The sequence below is a fragment of the Aspergillus nidulans genome, chromosome VIII (genome assembly GCF_000011425.1).
Source record: "Aspergillus nidulans FGSC A4 chromosome VIII".
Lineage (NCBI taxonomy): Eukaryota > Fungi > Ascomycota > Eurotiomycetes > Eurotiales > Aspergillaceae > Aspergillus > Aspergillus nidulans.
The window spans coordinates 3,559,544-3,576,703 of record NC_066264.1 but is presented as its reverse complement, the minus strand read 5'-3'; the positions used below and the strand labels follow the sequence as shown (position 1 = coordinate 3,576,703).

General features: G+C 49.6%; 4 protein-coding genes and 1 pseudogene across 5 annotated transcripts, besides 1 other annotated feature; 2 read left to right on the top strand and 3 right to left on the bottom strand.

Annotated features, from left to right (window-relative positions):
- Window positions 1-17,160: part of a sequence feature (contig 1.7 1..773302(-1)) that runs on past both edges of the window.
- On the bottom strand, window positions 878-2,291 carry ANIA_00413 (uncharacterized protein; the record flags this gene model as incomplete). Its single annotated transcript, XM_652925.1, has 6 exons — window positions 878-1,106; window positions 1,202-1,371; window positions 1,577-1,633; window positions 1,784-1,922; window positions 2,004-2,136; window positions 2,174-2,291. 6 exons carry the CDS (start codon window positions 2,289-2,291, stop codon window positions 878-880), a joined length of 846 nt encoding a protein of 281 aa, XP_658017.1.
- On the bottom strand, window positions 3,381-4,062 carry ANIA_11269 (uncharacterized protein; the record flags this gene model as incomplete). The annotated part of the gene is made up of 4 exons (XM_050613412.1): window positions 3,381-3,467; window positions 3,587-3,714; window positions 3,921-3,944; window positions 4,053-4,062. 4 exons carry the CDS (start codon window positions 4,060-4,062, stop codon window positions 3,381-3,383), a joined length of 249 nt encoding a protein of 82 aa, XP_050469230.1.
- On the bottom strand, window positions 6,627-9,624 carry sha1 (putative calmodulin-binding protein Sha1; the record flags this gene model as incomplete). The annotated part of the gene is made up of 2 exons (XM_652926.1): window positions 6,627-7,021; window positions 7,074-9,624. 2 exons carry the CDS (start codon window positions 9,622-9,624, stop codon window positions 6,627-6,629), a joined length of 2,946 nt encoding a protein of 981 aa, XP_658018.1.
- ANIA_10076 (vezatin family protein) lies at window positions 10,989-12,987 on the top strand (the record flags this gene model as incomplete). Its single annotated transcript, XM_652927.2, has 4 exons — window positions 10,989-11,037; window positions 11,092-11,291; window positions 11,339-11,778; window positions 11,898-12,987. The coding sequence occupies 4 exons, from the start codon at window positions 10,989-10,991 to the stop codon at window positions 12,985-12,987; spliced, it is 1,779 nt and encodes a 592-aa protein (XP_658019.2).
- ANIA_10087 lies at window positions 13,525-14,917 on the top strand (annotated as a pseudogene). Its single transcript has 5 exons — window positions 13,525-13,677; window positions 13,731-13,771; window positions 13,834-14,263; window positions 14,321-14,611; window positions 14,676-14,917. Coding segments are annotated over exons 1-5 (1,157 nt in total).

Genomic DNA, 17,160 nt, shown 5'->3' with positions numbered 1-17,160 from the left:
ACTTCATTGCTATGCATGCGTGCTCGCACGTGTTGAAAAAGTAACACTTTCGCCATGTGGTCTTAGGCGGGATTGAATTCTTCGAGGTAGTCCACGAACCGTCCGTCATCGCCATATATTATGATGGAAGTAGGTATCTCCAGCATTGTCCTCGAAAGATGGATCAGCGCCTGCAGAGCAGCCGTATGCCGCCCAAGGATAGGCAGCTTTCTTCCCGTCTCTGGATGGGGCAATCACTGCATGCCAATCCAACGATTTGAGCAGTGGATGTTATGAATTGTCACTCACAGAGGGGTAGCTCGGCTAAATTGGAGATGGCCAGGATCCGAATTACCATACACACGGTCTTTGGGCTGAGCTCAAAGGAAAGTTTTCAATCATCTCATTCATAGCCCAGCTCCATTGATCATCACCGTTGCCAACGTGTGCACGAACCACTATGAAGATCTACAAAGATAACTCAAGTATATCTCAAGTGATCTGAAAGTCATGTTGGATCTCGAAAACCTGATTGGATATTGGCTTTCATTATAACCGGCAAGTTTGTATGAGGCATTTTGGAGGTAAAATCTCCACAGCGCACGGGACAGCGCTCGTCTCTTGGATTTGCACCGGTCGCCTGTGCGGCTGCATGGTGTGCCAAATGCGGTATCTCTGGAGCAACAATAGAAACTTCGATACCTTGGACTTAGAGCTGTATGATTGATGCCTCTGGATTCCTTTGACCCGTGCGCCTGGGTTGATCCATATGGTCGAGGGCACAGACAAAGAGGTCTATATTGCTAAACATCTCGGGTCATTTTGAATCGTCGTTCTCATGGAACGCAAGCTGCACCAAACTAAATCTATGATTGCTACTCAGACGAAAAGCAGCACTTTAAACTTCGCACAAGCTTACGCGCGGTTGCCGCCTCGACATATGCACCTCCGCTTTTCCGGAAGAACGATCGAAGAATCGCCTCGATGACACTGTAACCTGAACCCTGCCGCCGATTGTAATGGGAATACCATACTCGATACCGTCTGTCACAAAACGCGGAGAAATATGGCTGGAAGAGCTTATCTGCTGTGTAACGAGACCGAACTGCGAAACCCCCTCATCCTTGCTTTGGTCATTTTCTTGTCCGATTTATGCTTATGGAATAAGAAGACATAAGAAATTTTCAATCCCGCTAACATCATCACCCTCAACTGGACTCACGGCAAGGGTAAAGCTCGTCCAGTTTCGCGGGCCAGATATGCGTTCTCGGCAGTTTGAGCGATGTTCGAATGTGCCAGCCAGCTCCAGACCGTCCCAGTTACACCATCGTGCTTCTGCTGGAATGCTGGGGAGCCATTTGCACGCATACAACTGATCTCATGATCGACGGTCTACAACTCAGGGGGGCCGATCAGTGATACAGCCAAGATTTCCGCCAAGGCGTGCCAAGGATGTTCAGTATGCACTTCTCTTTCCAAAGCAGGCCCAAGCGTCTAATTGGAGTACACTTATTATGGCCATGTCTTTTTTAAAGTAGGTAGCTTCATTTACCCGCCCCTTGCTCCCCCAGTTCGAGACAAACATGGGGTTTCATACCACAGCAGCGCTTGGCAACGCCCAAGGGGAGAAGAGAGCAACGGCAATAGATTGAGTCTGCGTTGTTGTTTGTACAACGGAGCATCGTTGTATGCCAAGAAGTTGGGAATTCGAGCGGTGGCTGTGGGCAGGGGTCCTGCAATTGCGACTGTGACTGAGATTGAGACTACGTCTACGACTACGACTACGACTACAACCACAGCTTACAATCACACTGATGTCAACAATCAGCCGCCGAGCCAGTCCGGATTTCGGGCTGAGTATGTCCGCTGTCCTCTTCCTCTTGTTTGACTGTGGACGGACTACGGAGTATTGTTTCTGCGCATTCCATCTCCTCCTTGCCTGCCTAATGTTACCCAGAGAGAGGCACAGTCAGAACACGAAGTCATGCCAAGTGCCAGCGCCAAGAGTGATTCCAAATACTCACTGACACGGAGTTTCACAACCCGGTCGAGAGCTGGCAAGAAGACGTAAAGAGGCAAAGGTCGGGTACGTTGACAGCCGCGTCTGTTTCGGGTTCTTGGGACTCCAGAAGAGGAATGAGGGCGCCTTGGAGTCTGCTGTTGACGGCAGATCGTCGTCGATCATCTGCCTCACTGTGCATAAACAGTCTTGGCGATAGCAGGTTCCCTCCATTTCGGATTTCGGTGATGCTCGATATCCGGCAGCACGAGTCGCAGGGGGAAAAAACACACGGCGTTGGCACCCCGGACATGGTGGATCATCCTGCTGCCCCAGGATTATGACCTCTTGGAACACAAGGCAGATCGGTGATCTTCACAACTGTCTTCAGGATCCTTTTAGGGCCCTGGTCCAGACCCATTCTCGATCACATCCCAGACTCTCTAGAGTCCAGAGTCTGGAGCTGTACTTTGGAGGCCGAGCATGCCCGTGAGACGAAGATTCAATCAATAGGCTACATTTGCATGCCGCTGTCATCCCTATACGGAGTGCCTGTCCAATTCCGAAATACTAATGCTTCACAAATCAGGCGTGATCGACGTGGCTATTCGCAATGCTCTCTTGGCGTCTTCCGCTACCTCCTAAGCCACTCGTCATACTAGCTAGCCGCCGAATCCTCGGTGTTGTGACAAGGAGAGTACCAGGCAGGCATCAGGGTTCCAGAGAGTTTGCATAATAGGATTTACAAAGGATGATCGTTGGTTGAGCGCCAGAGCATGCCAAGCTTCTACGATTGCCGCTCTGGATGATCGTCACAGCCCCTGCCCAGGCCCCATTCTCCCTCAGAGTATCTTTATCAGTAAACTATCAAGTCCTATTTTCGTCTATCACCACATTGACTAATATGCAGGCAGAAGCGAAATGATGAATTGACGAATTGCGTCTTGTCTTGGCATGCTTCGACTCCCGACAGCCTGCAGACTATTGTGCATGGTTCAAACAATACTGTGGATCGCTGGAAATATTTGTACACTGTAAAGGACGAGCACGGCGACATCACCTGCCCTTACCCAATGTAGACAAAACCACTTTACCCTTAATCTGCACCCTCGTTGCATAACATCCTCCCCGTATTCCCCGCGAAACACAGGGGCTAGGGGTTCAGGGGCCAGAACATGGCAGCCGCACATATGACCGGAGTATCAAGGTCCAATCTACTTACTCTTGTCCATGACCACGAATCAACATCGTACGGTGAGACAGATGGTCGCTTACAATCCCTGTCGATAGTAACGGCCGCCAAAGTCCCGTAATCGACCGTTCAGTGGTACTACATGCAGCCTTCGATTCTAACGGTCTGTTATTATGTTCCCCGTAGAATTAACGGCGTCTGCGTCAGCCTTCATATTTGACATACTCTGTGCCGACGGTAAGCGCCCAGAGAATCGATATCCTCAGCCCACCTGCTTTCCACATGCTGTTCTGATAGCTAATTGATTACATGAAGTATTAATCAATCCATATTCGCGTACTCTCTGGCTGATTGCGAGATTCCGGGCCGCGCAATAATGGCCCGGATTAACGAAACAGAGCAAGGACCGCGCTCACACTCTGGTCTTGGATTCTCAATGGTGCTGCTGCTTGCCTGCCCGCAGATTCAACCGACAAAACAATTTGCGAATTGACATATACAAGGCCAGGGGCCAGGGGCGCCATGGCAGATGCCATAACAGGTACTATAGCCCGCGCAGCGACAGCGCTTATATTCACCTATTACTATTGCATTATGATCATTTTGTACGCGCTTTTCGAGCCCTCCCTGTTAAGATCAATGTGCGCAAGGAGCGCATCGAGGTTTTGGATTGGCTTCCCCGCATAGATGTGGATAGAAAACACGCCAGCCTTCTCCTACCCTGTGCCTTATGTGACTATCATGTCATACCTTGCGCCGCTCCACCCTGGCGACCTGGAGCTTGCGCAAGCTACAGAGTCTCCGGGCACGTACAATAGGTCCTCCTTTGGAATTTCCCCGAGAAATAGCACGAAAGTGAGCACGCATAGGCATACCACTTACGTATATCCATGAAATACGGAGTACGAAAACTCCTGCGGAATATTCTCGACAGAACAGAAACCGGGATAGCTAAGCATTACCATTACGAAGTGGCTTGCTTGCTGCCCGAGGTTTGATGCCGGCCTACGAAAGTAGTAAACAACAAAGAACGGTTTAACAATGATGATAACGGCATTAAGTCGTTTCCTTCCTTACAGGAGTGGGCTCTCGGGTAACCGGGCTATTTTCAGCGATCTCTTTATAGTATAAATTGGAGTGTATTACGGCGTACGCATGGTAACAAACCACTTGGGCGAAGACGATGACGATGGCAATATTCGCCAGCCACGGCCGTGCTCTAGAAGAATCCACCAGACGGTGAGAGTATTTGTAAACGAACTGAACAGAAAAAGGCAGAAAGAACGTTCGCTTATGGCACTTTTGACCTCACCGCTATAGCTTTCCATTATGATTACTGAGCACAAAGAAGACGGTGTAGTTCGGTTAGTTCGGTGTAGTTAGCAAGCGTAGATAACTGACGTCATTCTGCCCAACCTCCAACCTCTGAAATACCCAACTGACTTCAGTCTGTTCCTCATTTTTCAATTTTGAATGCTGTGTACGTATGGAATTGAAAATCGCTGTAATAGGATGAATCATTTGATTATCAATTTCTGGAAAAATTAGAAAAGAGAAAAAACCCGACAAAAGGAAACCCTCATGATAAGGACGCGCACTGCCTCGCCAACTACATATTTCTCGAGCCAAGTATATGTATCTGCTACTGGGCATGAAACGCGCCTCTCCACATTACCTCAGGGCGGCATCCTGCATGAGAAAGCTCATATGAATGCAGATCCTGAACCCTAATACGTCCCAGACAAGTTTTATATCCTCTGTGGCTGCAGTGCACAGCCCAGATGCAGGATCAAAATCGCTTGGTAGATTAGGTAGCCGCATAACATGGCGGCGCAGATCAACGGGCTTCGTAAGCCCTGCACCTGCCAAATCAGCCGCGATCTGGTGGATGCCCAGGGAAGTAGCAAACAACTTGACTGTGTACATTGAGTGTGTTGGTCGAGTGAGGTCATTGGCGTGTATATCGAGGATCGTCGAAGGGCAGAGGCGGGTAGGTATCTGCATAGTCTATTCTCATTCTCTTGCCAATCTCGGTAACGGACCTAGCAGTTTGAGGTTCTAAGACTATGGACCAGCACTGATCGCCTACTTGATAGTATGGTAGAATTCACTGCGAGCTCCAAGGGCGTTAGGCCAGACAGTCCTCTTAGGCAAGGCATAGATATACAAAAACCAGGTAGATAGAGGTGATTAGGACCATCCTGCTTGACGAATTCTTTGGTGAAGGGATAGATTCCTGGGATATCTCGCTGAACGATATAAATCTAACTATCTATCGCAAGTATATGTGGCCAATAGCCCACTCTGTACGCATTGCTAGTTTTCTACATACAGACTGGCTGATTCAGTTCAATATCGAGCTATATAGACAATCGGACTCTTCCTTTACCAAGACACAGTGAACACAGACCTACTCTGAATTACCAGTGCTCTTCGTCTAAAAGCGATGCTGGTGTTCTGCTGGTAGAATTTATTGATGATAGTAAAGGAGTGCTGGCGCTGAGATAACAGGCGAAAGGAATCGCCATTGACACATCGACTTCTATATAATAACATCGACTGCACATTCTAGAGACTCCAGCTACATTAGCTGGCCAGTCAAGCACTTTCAAGGGCTGGCCGACTCTTTACGCCGCCACTATATTGTATGTCTTCCTCAAACCAATTCCGTAGCTTTGATGGTAGTTGAGCAGCTCGCTATCCTGCATAGGCCGTCCGGGCGTCTAAGGGTTCCATGGCAGAGCGCCATTTTCTTGTTTACTGACAGAATTATGGGAATATGAGTTTGGATTGTTAATGGGGAAAGGGCCTAGTCCGGTTCATCACTTTTATATCGGCGTTGACATCCAGTCTAGCATATAGAACGGCTACATCAGGGAAAGGCACGAGACTACCTATCACAGCGAAACTCCCTACTGTTGAGAAGATAGTCAAGTGTGCGTGTGATTCTCTCTTCTGCCTAGTTACTCACTGGATGTTGAATTGTTACGTACGGCTCGTTTCCTCTTAACCTATCTTGGGCTGAGCACTGGCAAGAAAAGAGGAAGCAGCAATATCACCTTTCTCGTTACCTTCTCGCCACTCACTAGAGCGCTTTCCCGTTCTACGATATGTAGCAACCTCATAATATTCCAATATGGGCCGAGTCCGGCCCTGAACCGACCTGGCATCTGCTACACATCAGATTTGTAGAAAGTGCCATGCGATAACACACGAGGGAAAGGGGGCTTCGGGGTGATTAGAACGAGACTACCTTGCTACAAATAATACTAGCGACTTGTGAGTATGTCTCCATTCAGGCGTGTCTACATAATGCAAAGGGACAAACCTACAGTACGAGGCCGCCTGCAGAGCGCACATTTCAGTAGAAAAAAAGGAAAAATGTATGCCATAAGAAAAGAGGTTGTGGTACTCGACACATAATCCTCATACAGAGCAAGGAAAGCAAATGAGCGGCTATTTCACGCAACGCAGAGGAATTTTGGTAGATGTTTTCCCAGGTATCCTTGACTGTCGCTTCATTGTTGTTGATTTCGCTGACGCAACGATAATTCTCCTTCTCCTGCGTCTCGCCCTGTTAAGTCTCCACCAATGCACAATTACGCTCTTCGCCCAAAGAATTCGATCCCTAGTTTGAACGACCGCAGCGCACTGCTGCGCAATATCCCTGGCCATGGCCCGTTTCTCTGCTTCGCGACGATCGAGCATTCGTCGCCAGGCGCTCTGAATGACCGTCGCCGCGCGGGCCCGTTTCGCAATCGGGAGGAGACAAGAGCACAGGTAGGCAAGTGCTCCGGTTGTGGATGGGGTATCCAATATGCGGGCTTCTAAACCAGGGGAGATGATTTTTACTGATGATGTTAGCTTAGATTGGCCATGGTTCGAAATCGTTAGGATACTTACTAAATTGTTCGCTACATCCCAGCGCTCGGAGACGGTCTCTCAGGGATGCTCTGACTTCTGTAAACGTGCTCTGGCTATAGATGTACCCTTCGTATTCGTCTAGAATACACTCGTAGACTTTGCCGTTTGCCATGTCCGTTGTTAGGTTATTGAGAGCTAGGCCTCTCAGCTGTGCGACGAGGGATGCCCATTGTCCAAGAAGCTTGATAGGCTCATTGTTCTCAACGGAATCGTCCGCAGAGAGTGTGTCATCCTTGTATTCGACATCAGATCTCCGTTCCAGCCGCGAAATTTCCTTCTTCAGGCTGTCTATATCAACCAGTTCAGACAGACCCCAGTTGCTGACAAGGCCCCATAACAGCGCAATGGTTTTTTCGCGGTGCCCGTCTACGATGTCTGCTGCGCGGATGTCGGTGGTGAGTTGTTTCCCCTCCTCTGTATTTGCCAATGCTTCTAATGCAAATTTTGCATTGGACATCTTCACCGCGCGGCTCAAACATGGGTATTTTAGATGTCGAGAGAGTGGCCATCGGCAATCGGAGATAGGAGCGGCGCGAGACGATGGGTAGAGGAGCAACTCGACGAGCCTTGTCAGGCGAATACCGTCTCTCAGATCAACTGCAAGGTTGGAAACCAGAAAGTCGTACTCCTCGAGTGGATGTTGTTCGTAAGTTAGTTGGCAATTGAGCTGAGCAAAAGCTTTACCGACATTTCCGCAGGAAGGTAGCAGAAATCGGGTCAGTGCCTGGAGTACAGCAGAAGAAGACTTGTATGGCGACGAGGCCAGGAACAAACACGGAGAAAGAAGGGTCTTCGGGCTTGTCCTAGCTTTATCTAGGAGTATGACCATCATCATACTGCGAAGAAGAGTTCGGCGATATGTACCAGCCAATGCTTCTTCATCGTCCGTGTCATGCTCGCTATTACTCCGATCCATGTCCTGATTCTGTATCAGAAATGCGTCTAGGAATTTTGCAAGTTTCTTCGTTAGAGCTTTCTCGTGTGGAGAAGCTCCATTCGCCGATTTATGTGTGCTGCTGGCATTTGCTTTGGCGAGGGGAATTATCCTGCCTGTGACAGCTTCCAGTGCAGCTCGCAGAGCATTCGAATCATAAGTCTGGACCCAGATGTCGATGAACTTTCGTTTCATTCCCAAGTCTTGCCGAAGCCGTCTTTCTTTGAGGACATCCTTTGGAATGGATAAAGCACCGTACACCAGCGAAGCATGGAGTCTCTTGTATAGGTTTGTAAAGTACGCTCCCTGGTAGAGCTGAAGAAGCTCATTTCGAAGCATGGAAGGATCGGACACCTCTCTGGCGGGGTGATTGAGTACTCCATTGATCAACTGTGTCAGTATAACCTCCTGGTGTGAAAGCCAATTGTCATTGTACATAGCAGGGTTCGTAATACTCGCAGAAGCTAACGGGTACTCATGGCGGAGATGCTTCAAGCCGTTCCGGCTGGTAGAGTCTGCTGTTAGGACCGAGGTCTTCGAACTCAAGACGCTTGATGAAGTACAACTTCTCGTCGCTGGGTTTTTTGTTCGAATACTTAATGTTCGTCTTTCGCCGACAGCAGTTGAAACTGACGCCTTGAGGATGGACTGGCTATGAACTTTCACAGGCTGATTTACCTTTCTCGTCGCAAGGGGCTTGCTGGATATAAGATTTGAGTAATTCAACTTATCGTCCATAGGCTTGTCCATTTGGCGGAAATTCTTTCCCTTAAGGCCGGCAAGATTCATTCCTGGGGGAATATTCTCCTTGCCTCCATTTTGGCCAGGAATATCAGCTCTGTCGCACGACTCTTGAACGATGTTGGAGCTGGGTTTCAATGGAACCCGGCCGGAAGACGTTACAATGGACGGCTTCGCTTGTCGTTCCTTCGTAACCCGAGGCTCTGAGTTGCAGACATCCGAGACTTTCGAAGTATAATTCTCAACATCACACTTAAGAGGGCTAAAAATGCCCATAAAAACACTGGCCGCAGTCGTGTCCTCTGGTGGTAAAAAGGCCGTAGTCCGCCGTGCATCCTTTAGAACATGCTTGGCTACGACCTCTTCACTTGTGGCATTGATGCGTTTCAGAAGCTCGTTGTTCTTCTGCACATCCGGTCTTGTGCTTCTCTTCTCAGGCTCGGTCTTGTCGTGCTGCTGACAATGTTTGAGCGGACTAGGGACAAAGCTCACCCTGGGCCGTGAACGAAACCGCTGCGCGGGTTGTGCGAGCAAGGACGTCTTACGATTCGCAGGGGCAATTCCAGCTGATTTGTTTCCCGCCTTGGAACGAACCGTTGCTTGTGGTTTCTCGTCATAATCACTGTGGATGGAAAAGGATGTTGTTGTCCTCGTTCGCCGTTTCGGTTTGGCTCCCAGAATCGGTGCTCTGATCTCGGTCGTGAACTCGATGTTCCTCGTGTCGTCGTAATTTCCGAGGTCCTCGTCCCACAGATCTCTCATCGGGTCGCTTCCGTTGCCGCTCTCATTGCTGGCTCTCGCCCCTTTGGCCCCTGGGCACGGTGTGCTAGCTTCATATAAGAATAAGCTAGACATAGTATACTTCTTTAGAAAATGCAAAACAATCTTTGTCTCATCAATCAATAACGGTGTTATATATCACAATTGGCGGACGTGATAATATGAAGCGTCAATTACAATGGCAGATGTAGCGCGCGACTGTTGACGTCCCTAGTTGCCTGTACAACGGTTTATGCCTGAGGCCACAATAGCCCCATTATCGTCCAGGTAGGGAATATCAGGATGCGCGAACAATAGTATTGCTACAAAACCACGAGACTATGCTAAACAAGCAGGTCTCTTTCTTTTTCTTTTCCCATAGAGTTATTGTCATTTCTTGCTTTCATTTCTTGTTTTATCGAAAAGGACTCATTCTCAAGTTTGCCGCACTCTATATATTTTCAGGGACACGCATTTGTGCGCCCTTGCTAGTCGAAGCATATGAGCAAGGGACCGGGCTGGCAATTCAAGTGTCCCTGAGATCTTGCATTTCAAGTCCCAGGGATTTAGAGTCTAAGGTACAAGAAATTATGGCTTCGCATATGCGGGGGGAATAGATCAGGTCCAGCTCGCTACGGTGATGTTGGCACCGTGCCCACGACGATCGTAAGGGCGGGGATCAACATGATCCAATCAATTAATGTCAGGAGCTTCTCCAACAACCGAGCTGTCCCCCTGTATAAAGCTGAAACAAACGTTATGCTGAAGATCCGAGGAAGAATGGCAACGAACACCTGAAGCCCAGACTGTATGGCGGTTGGAGACCTCGGTCTCGGCAGAGTGACATTCACAAGAGCTTCACCAAACGTCGTAGACAGTCACTGCCGAGTATTGTCAGTCCTTTCTAAGCCCGGGCTATTGCTCTTTATGTAAATTACGGAGACTCCGTATGCAGACACGGCGAGATAGATGAGCAGTGGGGCGTGTCGCCCTCTCACTACGACTCTAGCTTCGGCCGCCGTTCCTGAACCTGTGATTTCACTCCGATTTGGCCGTCTCAGTCTCTCGCCCTCTCCCTTTCCCCAGACACGCCGCCAGTCGGCCAGCTGATCATCAACGTTCCCTTCTGCAATCTGCACGGCGCCTCTGTCCTGCATACCCATTCTAACCGGTACTCTGGTCTCTGCTGTGCTTGAAATAACATCATCATTATTTCGCCTGCATAGTTACTCCGGGCCCCCTCACGTCACGACTTGTCGAGTTCGAATATTACCTGCTCCTTATCGATAGAAGCATCCTCCTTGGGGCTTAAAGAGATGGCCCAGGAATAGCACGTTGCATCTGAACCTTCCTACATCAAGCTCTTGCCCACGTCATCTGGCAGTTCCCTCCGTGCTCTGGTCTCACGCAAATACAATCCGAACAGCTTTCCATCGCCGCTTACGGAATGAGCATAAATTATGGAATCCCTGGTTTACGAGAATTCGCCTTTGGCCGAGTATCTTCGAGGTTAGTTTGGTGATACCACTCTGCGGATGATGTTTTGACTTCTGGGTCTTTCAGGAGAAGGTGAACATAGTTCAGACTGGCCAGTCAAAGAGAGCGAGCATGAAGACGACCTATCCGACTCGACGACCGCCGACTTTGCGCCTCGAGGGGCGTCGAAGTTCCAGACCCGGATACGGAACAAATTGCCAAAACCTGTAAACTTTAATGCGTCGCGCCAGACAGCCGCCCTGGGTCGGTTGTACGATGTCTGCACAGTATGTATAAAACACGAGTGGTGATAGGAGTCTGCTGACGGCGATAGTCTGCTTTGAATTCCCGTCTCGGTCGGAATGATAATGAGAGATTCTTGGAACAATTCGGATACGTCATTGTCGCATCGCAACTACTGAACGAACATAGCGCTCCGTCGTACACCTCCGCTACCGATGTGCTATCCAATACCGTCCCAACTGACCTTCCTGCAATATCTACAACGTTTGGTCTACAAGGCGCCTTTGTGACAGCCTCAACCTCCTTCTCGATCGCTTGGTTATTACATTGGAGTCGGCCTCGGGCGGGAACGGGCATCAACCCTCGAAAGGTTGGCGTGCTTTTAGTGCTGGTTCCGGTGCTTGGAGTGTTATTTTACGCGTTTGCGAGACGCCAGTGGCTGAAATACCTGCGACACCAAGCCGTCGATGCTGCTGTGCTGTTGATAGGTAATGCTCAGGGATTCGACTCGGCGGCTTCAGCATCCGTAGTGTTCATACAGGAGGTGGAACTGGTATCTAGGGGCTATCGCATGCGAGTCTTCCAGAACCCAGTACAACGCACAATGGCTAATTGTCTTGCAGAAGTACACCGCTACCGCCGATAAGTAGACTCGAAGACCAGACACAGGTCCGTCGGTGTCTGCGACTGCGTCGCATCGTATCCGAATGCTTTTACTCTATGCTGGACCACTATATTCAAGCGCAGCATGTTCTACAGCCGCTGACAGACAGTGCAAATCTCGCTAAATACTACGACATTTACGATATTTCGCAAGAAGATCTCATAGAGGTTGAAACAGCGCTCGCTGACCGAGAAACCGAAGATCAATTTTCTTTACGCGGCCTACGTACACTATTCGGACGGTTATACCTTGTTAGGAAGAGCATTCTCTGCTGTCTTCTGGCCCTCGGCGCCGACGGGGGCGGCTCAGATATCGCGAGGTGGAGTACCGCTATTGAACAGATGCGAAACTTAACAACAGTAACTGGCCAGAACATGCAAAGGATGACCAGCGTCCTCAACGAAGAAGACCGCGCGGCTGATGTCCCGCCATCGCCACTTCCAACAGCTTCTCCCGGCAAAGAGCGCCTACGCGCTCAGTACAGGAAGCTGAATTTGCTTTCTCAGGGCATTCGTGCCCTTCATGCAAAGATGCACGTATTTAAAGAAATGTCAACAAACGATCTAGATCGCACTGACACAAGCGAGCTGGAAGCATCACTCCTGGCTCAGTACGAATCAATCGGAAGTGACATCAGGGGCTTGCTCCAAGAATGGGAATCCGGCAAAGCCAGCCTCACGAACAGCCTGGACAGGGACTCTGTTGCTTCTCGTTCGCGACCACCCAGTGGACTTTTCCCGGTTTCGCCCACGCCCAGTCTAGGCGGTACTACTGCAGTAGAAGGCAGTCCATCTGACGCGCTGAGGGCGTTGAACGGCGAAAGCAGGCCTGTTTCAGGTATTAACTATAGCATCGACGACGTTGAAGAGGTTCTCGAAGCTGTTGCCCTTCCGCGAAATAACAAGCGAGCTTCTTTGACCCGAGAAGAGCGTATCGCGCGAGTAAAAGAAGACCGAGCTAAACAAGCTGCTGCACGAGACCGAATGGACGCTAACACTCACATGCTCAAAGAGCTCGAGATGGTGATCAAGCAGAGACCCAAAACTACCCATTCAAAACGCGTCACAAGCCTCTGATCCTTCAGCCACAGTCGAGTTTCGCAGGTTGCCCTATATATTACCTTTGCTTCTGCACATGCCTTGTCCGAAATTTCTTCGACGCCCCGTCCCATCGGCGCGATTATACCCAAATTGTATAGAACTGGCTGGAGTCAGGCGTTGCGGTCTTGCCGTCTTTCATCTCTCTTTCGCTTTCATTTGTATGGATTGGAGTACTTGATCTCTTTTACAGTATCTTGTCCATTGTATTTTACCGGCGTTCGCTTTGGAGGACAGATTACTTGCGGCAGACGCCCAAATATTTCCTTACTGTAATGATAGCAGTGTATACTACTAGTATTGATAAAATCGAATGTTCCTTGCCAATCTCGAGACCTTGGATGCCATCTACCAATACCATTAGTTGGACACGAACCCTCGAGCTAGTCCCAGAATGGTCAAATTAACACGACGCGTGAGCCGTACACGACCCACTCTCCAACGCGAGTGTCTCTACTCGACATTTCTCCCCTCCAGCTCTTTCGCTACTTAATTCACCTCTTCATATTACTGTGAGTTCCCAGCAGCGATATTATTTTCTATATAAGACACTCTAACCTCCTCTTCTTGTGCTCAGATTTTGTCATCCTCCCTTCCTCTTCTCTAATCCCATCACACTCTCACCGCACTCATTCTCACCACTCCATCACACAAAACAGCACATCAAGAGTAAGTAGCTGGAAGGAACCTATCCTGGTGACAACAATCTCACATAGGGACAGTGTTGGAAGCTCGTCTGGAACAAGCTAGTCTCCTCAAACGCGTATGTTCTCGTCCTCATGATCATCTGCATCAGATCATTTAGATACTCACACTCCCCACCAGGTCGTCGACGCCATCAAAGATCTCGTGCAGTACTGCAATTTCGACTGCAATGACTCCGGAATCGCCCTACAGGCCATGGACAATTCCCACGTTGCCCTGGTATCAATGCTCCTTAAGGCAGAGGGTTTCTCTCCATACCGCTGCGACCGCAACATCCCCATCGGTATCGATCTGGTCTCGCTGACCAAAGTCCTACGCGCCGCTCAAAACGAAGATATCCTTACTCTGAAGGCGGACGACTCTCCTGATGTCGTTAACCTGATGTTCGAGAGCGCAGAGACGGATAGGCTGAGTGAATACGATATAAAATTAATGGACATTGACCAGGAGCACTTGGCTATCCCGGAGACAGAGTACGCTGCTACGATTGAGATGCCCTCGGCGGAGTTCCAGAGGATTTGCAGGGATCTGAATGCCCTTTCTGAGTCAGGTGCGTGGCTGGCTGTCATCTCTCCAATTACATCGAGTTTTACTGATTAGCGTCTAGTCGTCATCGAAGCTACAAAAGAAGGTGTCAAGTTCTCCTGCCAGGGTGACATCGGCAGCGGCTCCGTCACAATCCGCCAGCACACCAGCGTCGACAAGCCCGAGCAAAATGTCTCCATTGTCCTCAGTGAACCTGTCGCCCTCACATTCTCCCTCAAATATCTCGTCAACTTCTGCAAGGCTACCAACCTTTCCAGCACCGTCAGCCTCTCCCTCTCCCAGGAGGTGCCCCTGCTCGTCGAGTACGGTCTTGGAAGCGGCCATCTAAGGTTCTACCTCGCTCCCAAGGTGAGTCTTTCCAAAACACCATCTCCTGAACTATGATAGTGTGGAATCCGTACTTATGGAATTTTTAGATTGGTGATGAGGAGTAAGCGCGGCCAGTCGGAAACCAGTTATGATCACGAAAGGGATGCATTAGGTGACGGGCATGATTCTACCTCTTTTGTTTTATTGTTCTTTGCTTGTCCGAGAATACTCCTGGGTGTTGACGATATCTGAAGAGGATAGACGTCTTTTATTATAATATCCATTCTAGATATCAAAGCGAGATGTTTTGCACTTTATTACCAAAAGGTTCTGTCAATCTTCATTGAACATTCTACCACCATATATATCCAAACGAGCAGTACTCTAACTGAGCAAACACAAGCCCTTCAGTAAACCTCATCCAAGCATAGTCCAGTCGACATAATTGACCACCTCTCCCCCCCGCAGTATCCGCAAAGACTTCAGGCATTCCAAGGCAAGAGCCAGCGCCGCGCCCCTACGAGACAAAGGCCCCAGGCCAAACCAATTAGCAAGGCCACAAAACCACTCTTTCCAGCCCCCCCAACCCAACCAGGAGAAGCGGGGATAAAGAGAAAACTAACCTGAAGAAAAAATGTGAAGCGCCATCCCCCCAGAATAATCGGAATCGAATGATACCAGTCCCTATCTCTACAAGAGAAAATAGGGGCAAAGCATGCTGCGTATTGCACTAAAGTGTCGTGCCTGAAGACACACACAATCTTCGCAATGACTCTCCCAAGGGGAAACCGGGAAGGACACAAGTATCCCCCCGCCCCGATGTTTCTGATGCCGATTGCAGATGTGCCTCACACCAGACCCTTGCGGGCCGTACCGGCCGCCCGACTCAGCTCGAAAGTCGAGTCGGACAACGGGTGCATGTGGTTTGAAGATTCCTCCGAATTTCTCATTTGCGGAAATCGGGCCGTATGGCGCGGATGATGCGTGATGTCATCTGGCTATACTGGCCCGGACAAGACGGCGAACGTCTTATCGTGTGTAGCAAAGAAACGCAGCATTGGGGGGATGGCTGGCTTCAGGAAGGGAAAAGGGAGGAGTCACTTGTCAGCGAGAACTTTCCTGAGCTAGACGATGCGCAGGGCTGAGCCCTATGCAGCACTAGAGCGCGGGCGCTTCTGACCGCTTTCCGATAAAGGCTAAGAAGGCTTTAGCCTGGGTGAGAGGTTTAATAACATCACAAATAGGTGGGCTTATAACACGTGACAATACGCTTATGGCTTGACACCTCTGATAGCTCTATTTGGCGTGCTGCATAGCCGCGATGCTACCGTTCATTGATTAACGTGCCTCCTGATTTTTGAGACAATGTTACCTCTCTCCCGCCTGAGTATACTGGTAGAGTCGGGTTGTGGTGGTGCTGTCTCACTTCCGAGCTGCGAAGTCAGCATGTATAATTTTTTTGAAGCTCGGGAGCATTTGCGAACCACACGCGACAAGTGTCTAGTGACCTCAGCAACAGACCCAAAAGGTATCCGAAACTCCCGCGAGAGCTCGAAGAAATGCCGGCCCATGATCTCAGACCTCTTCGACCCTGCTGTCGACTCCATTGCTCCGACGGGACCACTCTTCTCCAGCCTCGTTGCGGGCCTTAGGTGGCTTGCGTGTGAAGTACCGCCACAATTGTTGTCCTCTCAGAAATGAGCTATACGATTACGGAGCTAAATCACTCAGTCTAGACTCTAATCCACGATGAGGATCGACCCTGGCCAAGGATTCTCTAGCCTGAACATTATATATTCTATAGGCCAAATTTCAGCCACAAGGAGGCGGAGTTTGGCCGCTTTGCTCGCACGAGATTGGACCGATGGATGTTATTAAGGCCATAGTTGCTTCAGATTGCACCATGTCTTCGGAGACGCCGGCCCCATCATGGTGGGCAGTAGGTGGCTGTAGTCCGGTGTGTAGAGTAAGTGAGGTCTGCAGCACAACAACCACCGCATTATTATTGCACCATCTGCTTATCAAAGCCTCTGCCCTGCAGGAACGTCTGTTCGAATTCCTATAAATAGCTGGCATCGCGCATTGGTAATAGATGACGATCATGGTTCAAGATCAACAGAACAATTGACGTGCAGCAGCATGAGGAGAACACTACAATCTGAGTAAAGCTATGATCCGGCTACTCTGTAGACTCAGGGCAGAGCGACCTAGCCCCATAGCTTGACGCGCCAGGAGAATCCGACACCGTCGTACGGGAAACGGCGTTATGGAAGAATTGAGCCCTGGCCGTGTTGTGCAGGATGTGTGCCGCGTCAGGGACGGGACACAGTCAAAAGCTCAGACTCATCCGGGCTTCCATATTTTTAGAGTGTAGTATTGACCAGATCAGACATTAATGTGAAGAAGGATCGATAGTGTCGTGAGACGAGAGAAAGAGGAAAAGGGCACCGTTAGCTGTCAGGAAAATGCCGTAGAGTCTGGACTCTTGGACTATGGACCACGTAAGGTGTGTGCCTGTGCCAGACTGCCAGTCCCACCGATCCTCCCCTTAAACGGCCTTCAACCACGGCTCTGCACCCAGCAAGTCTCGCT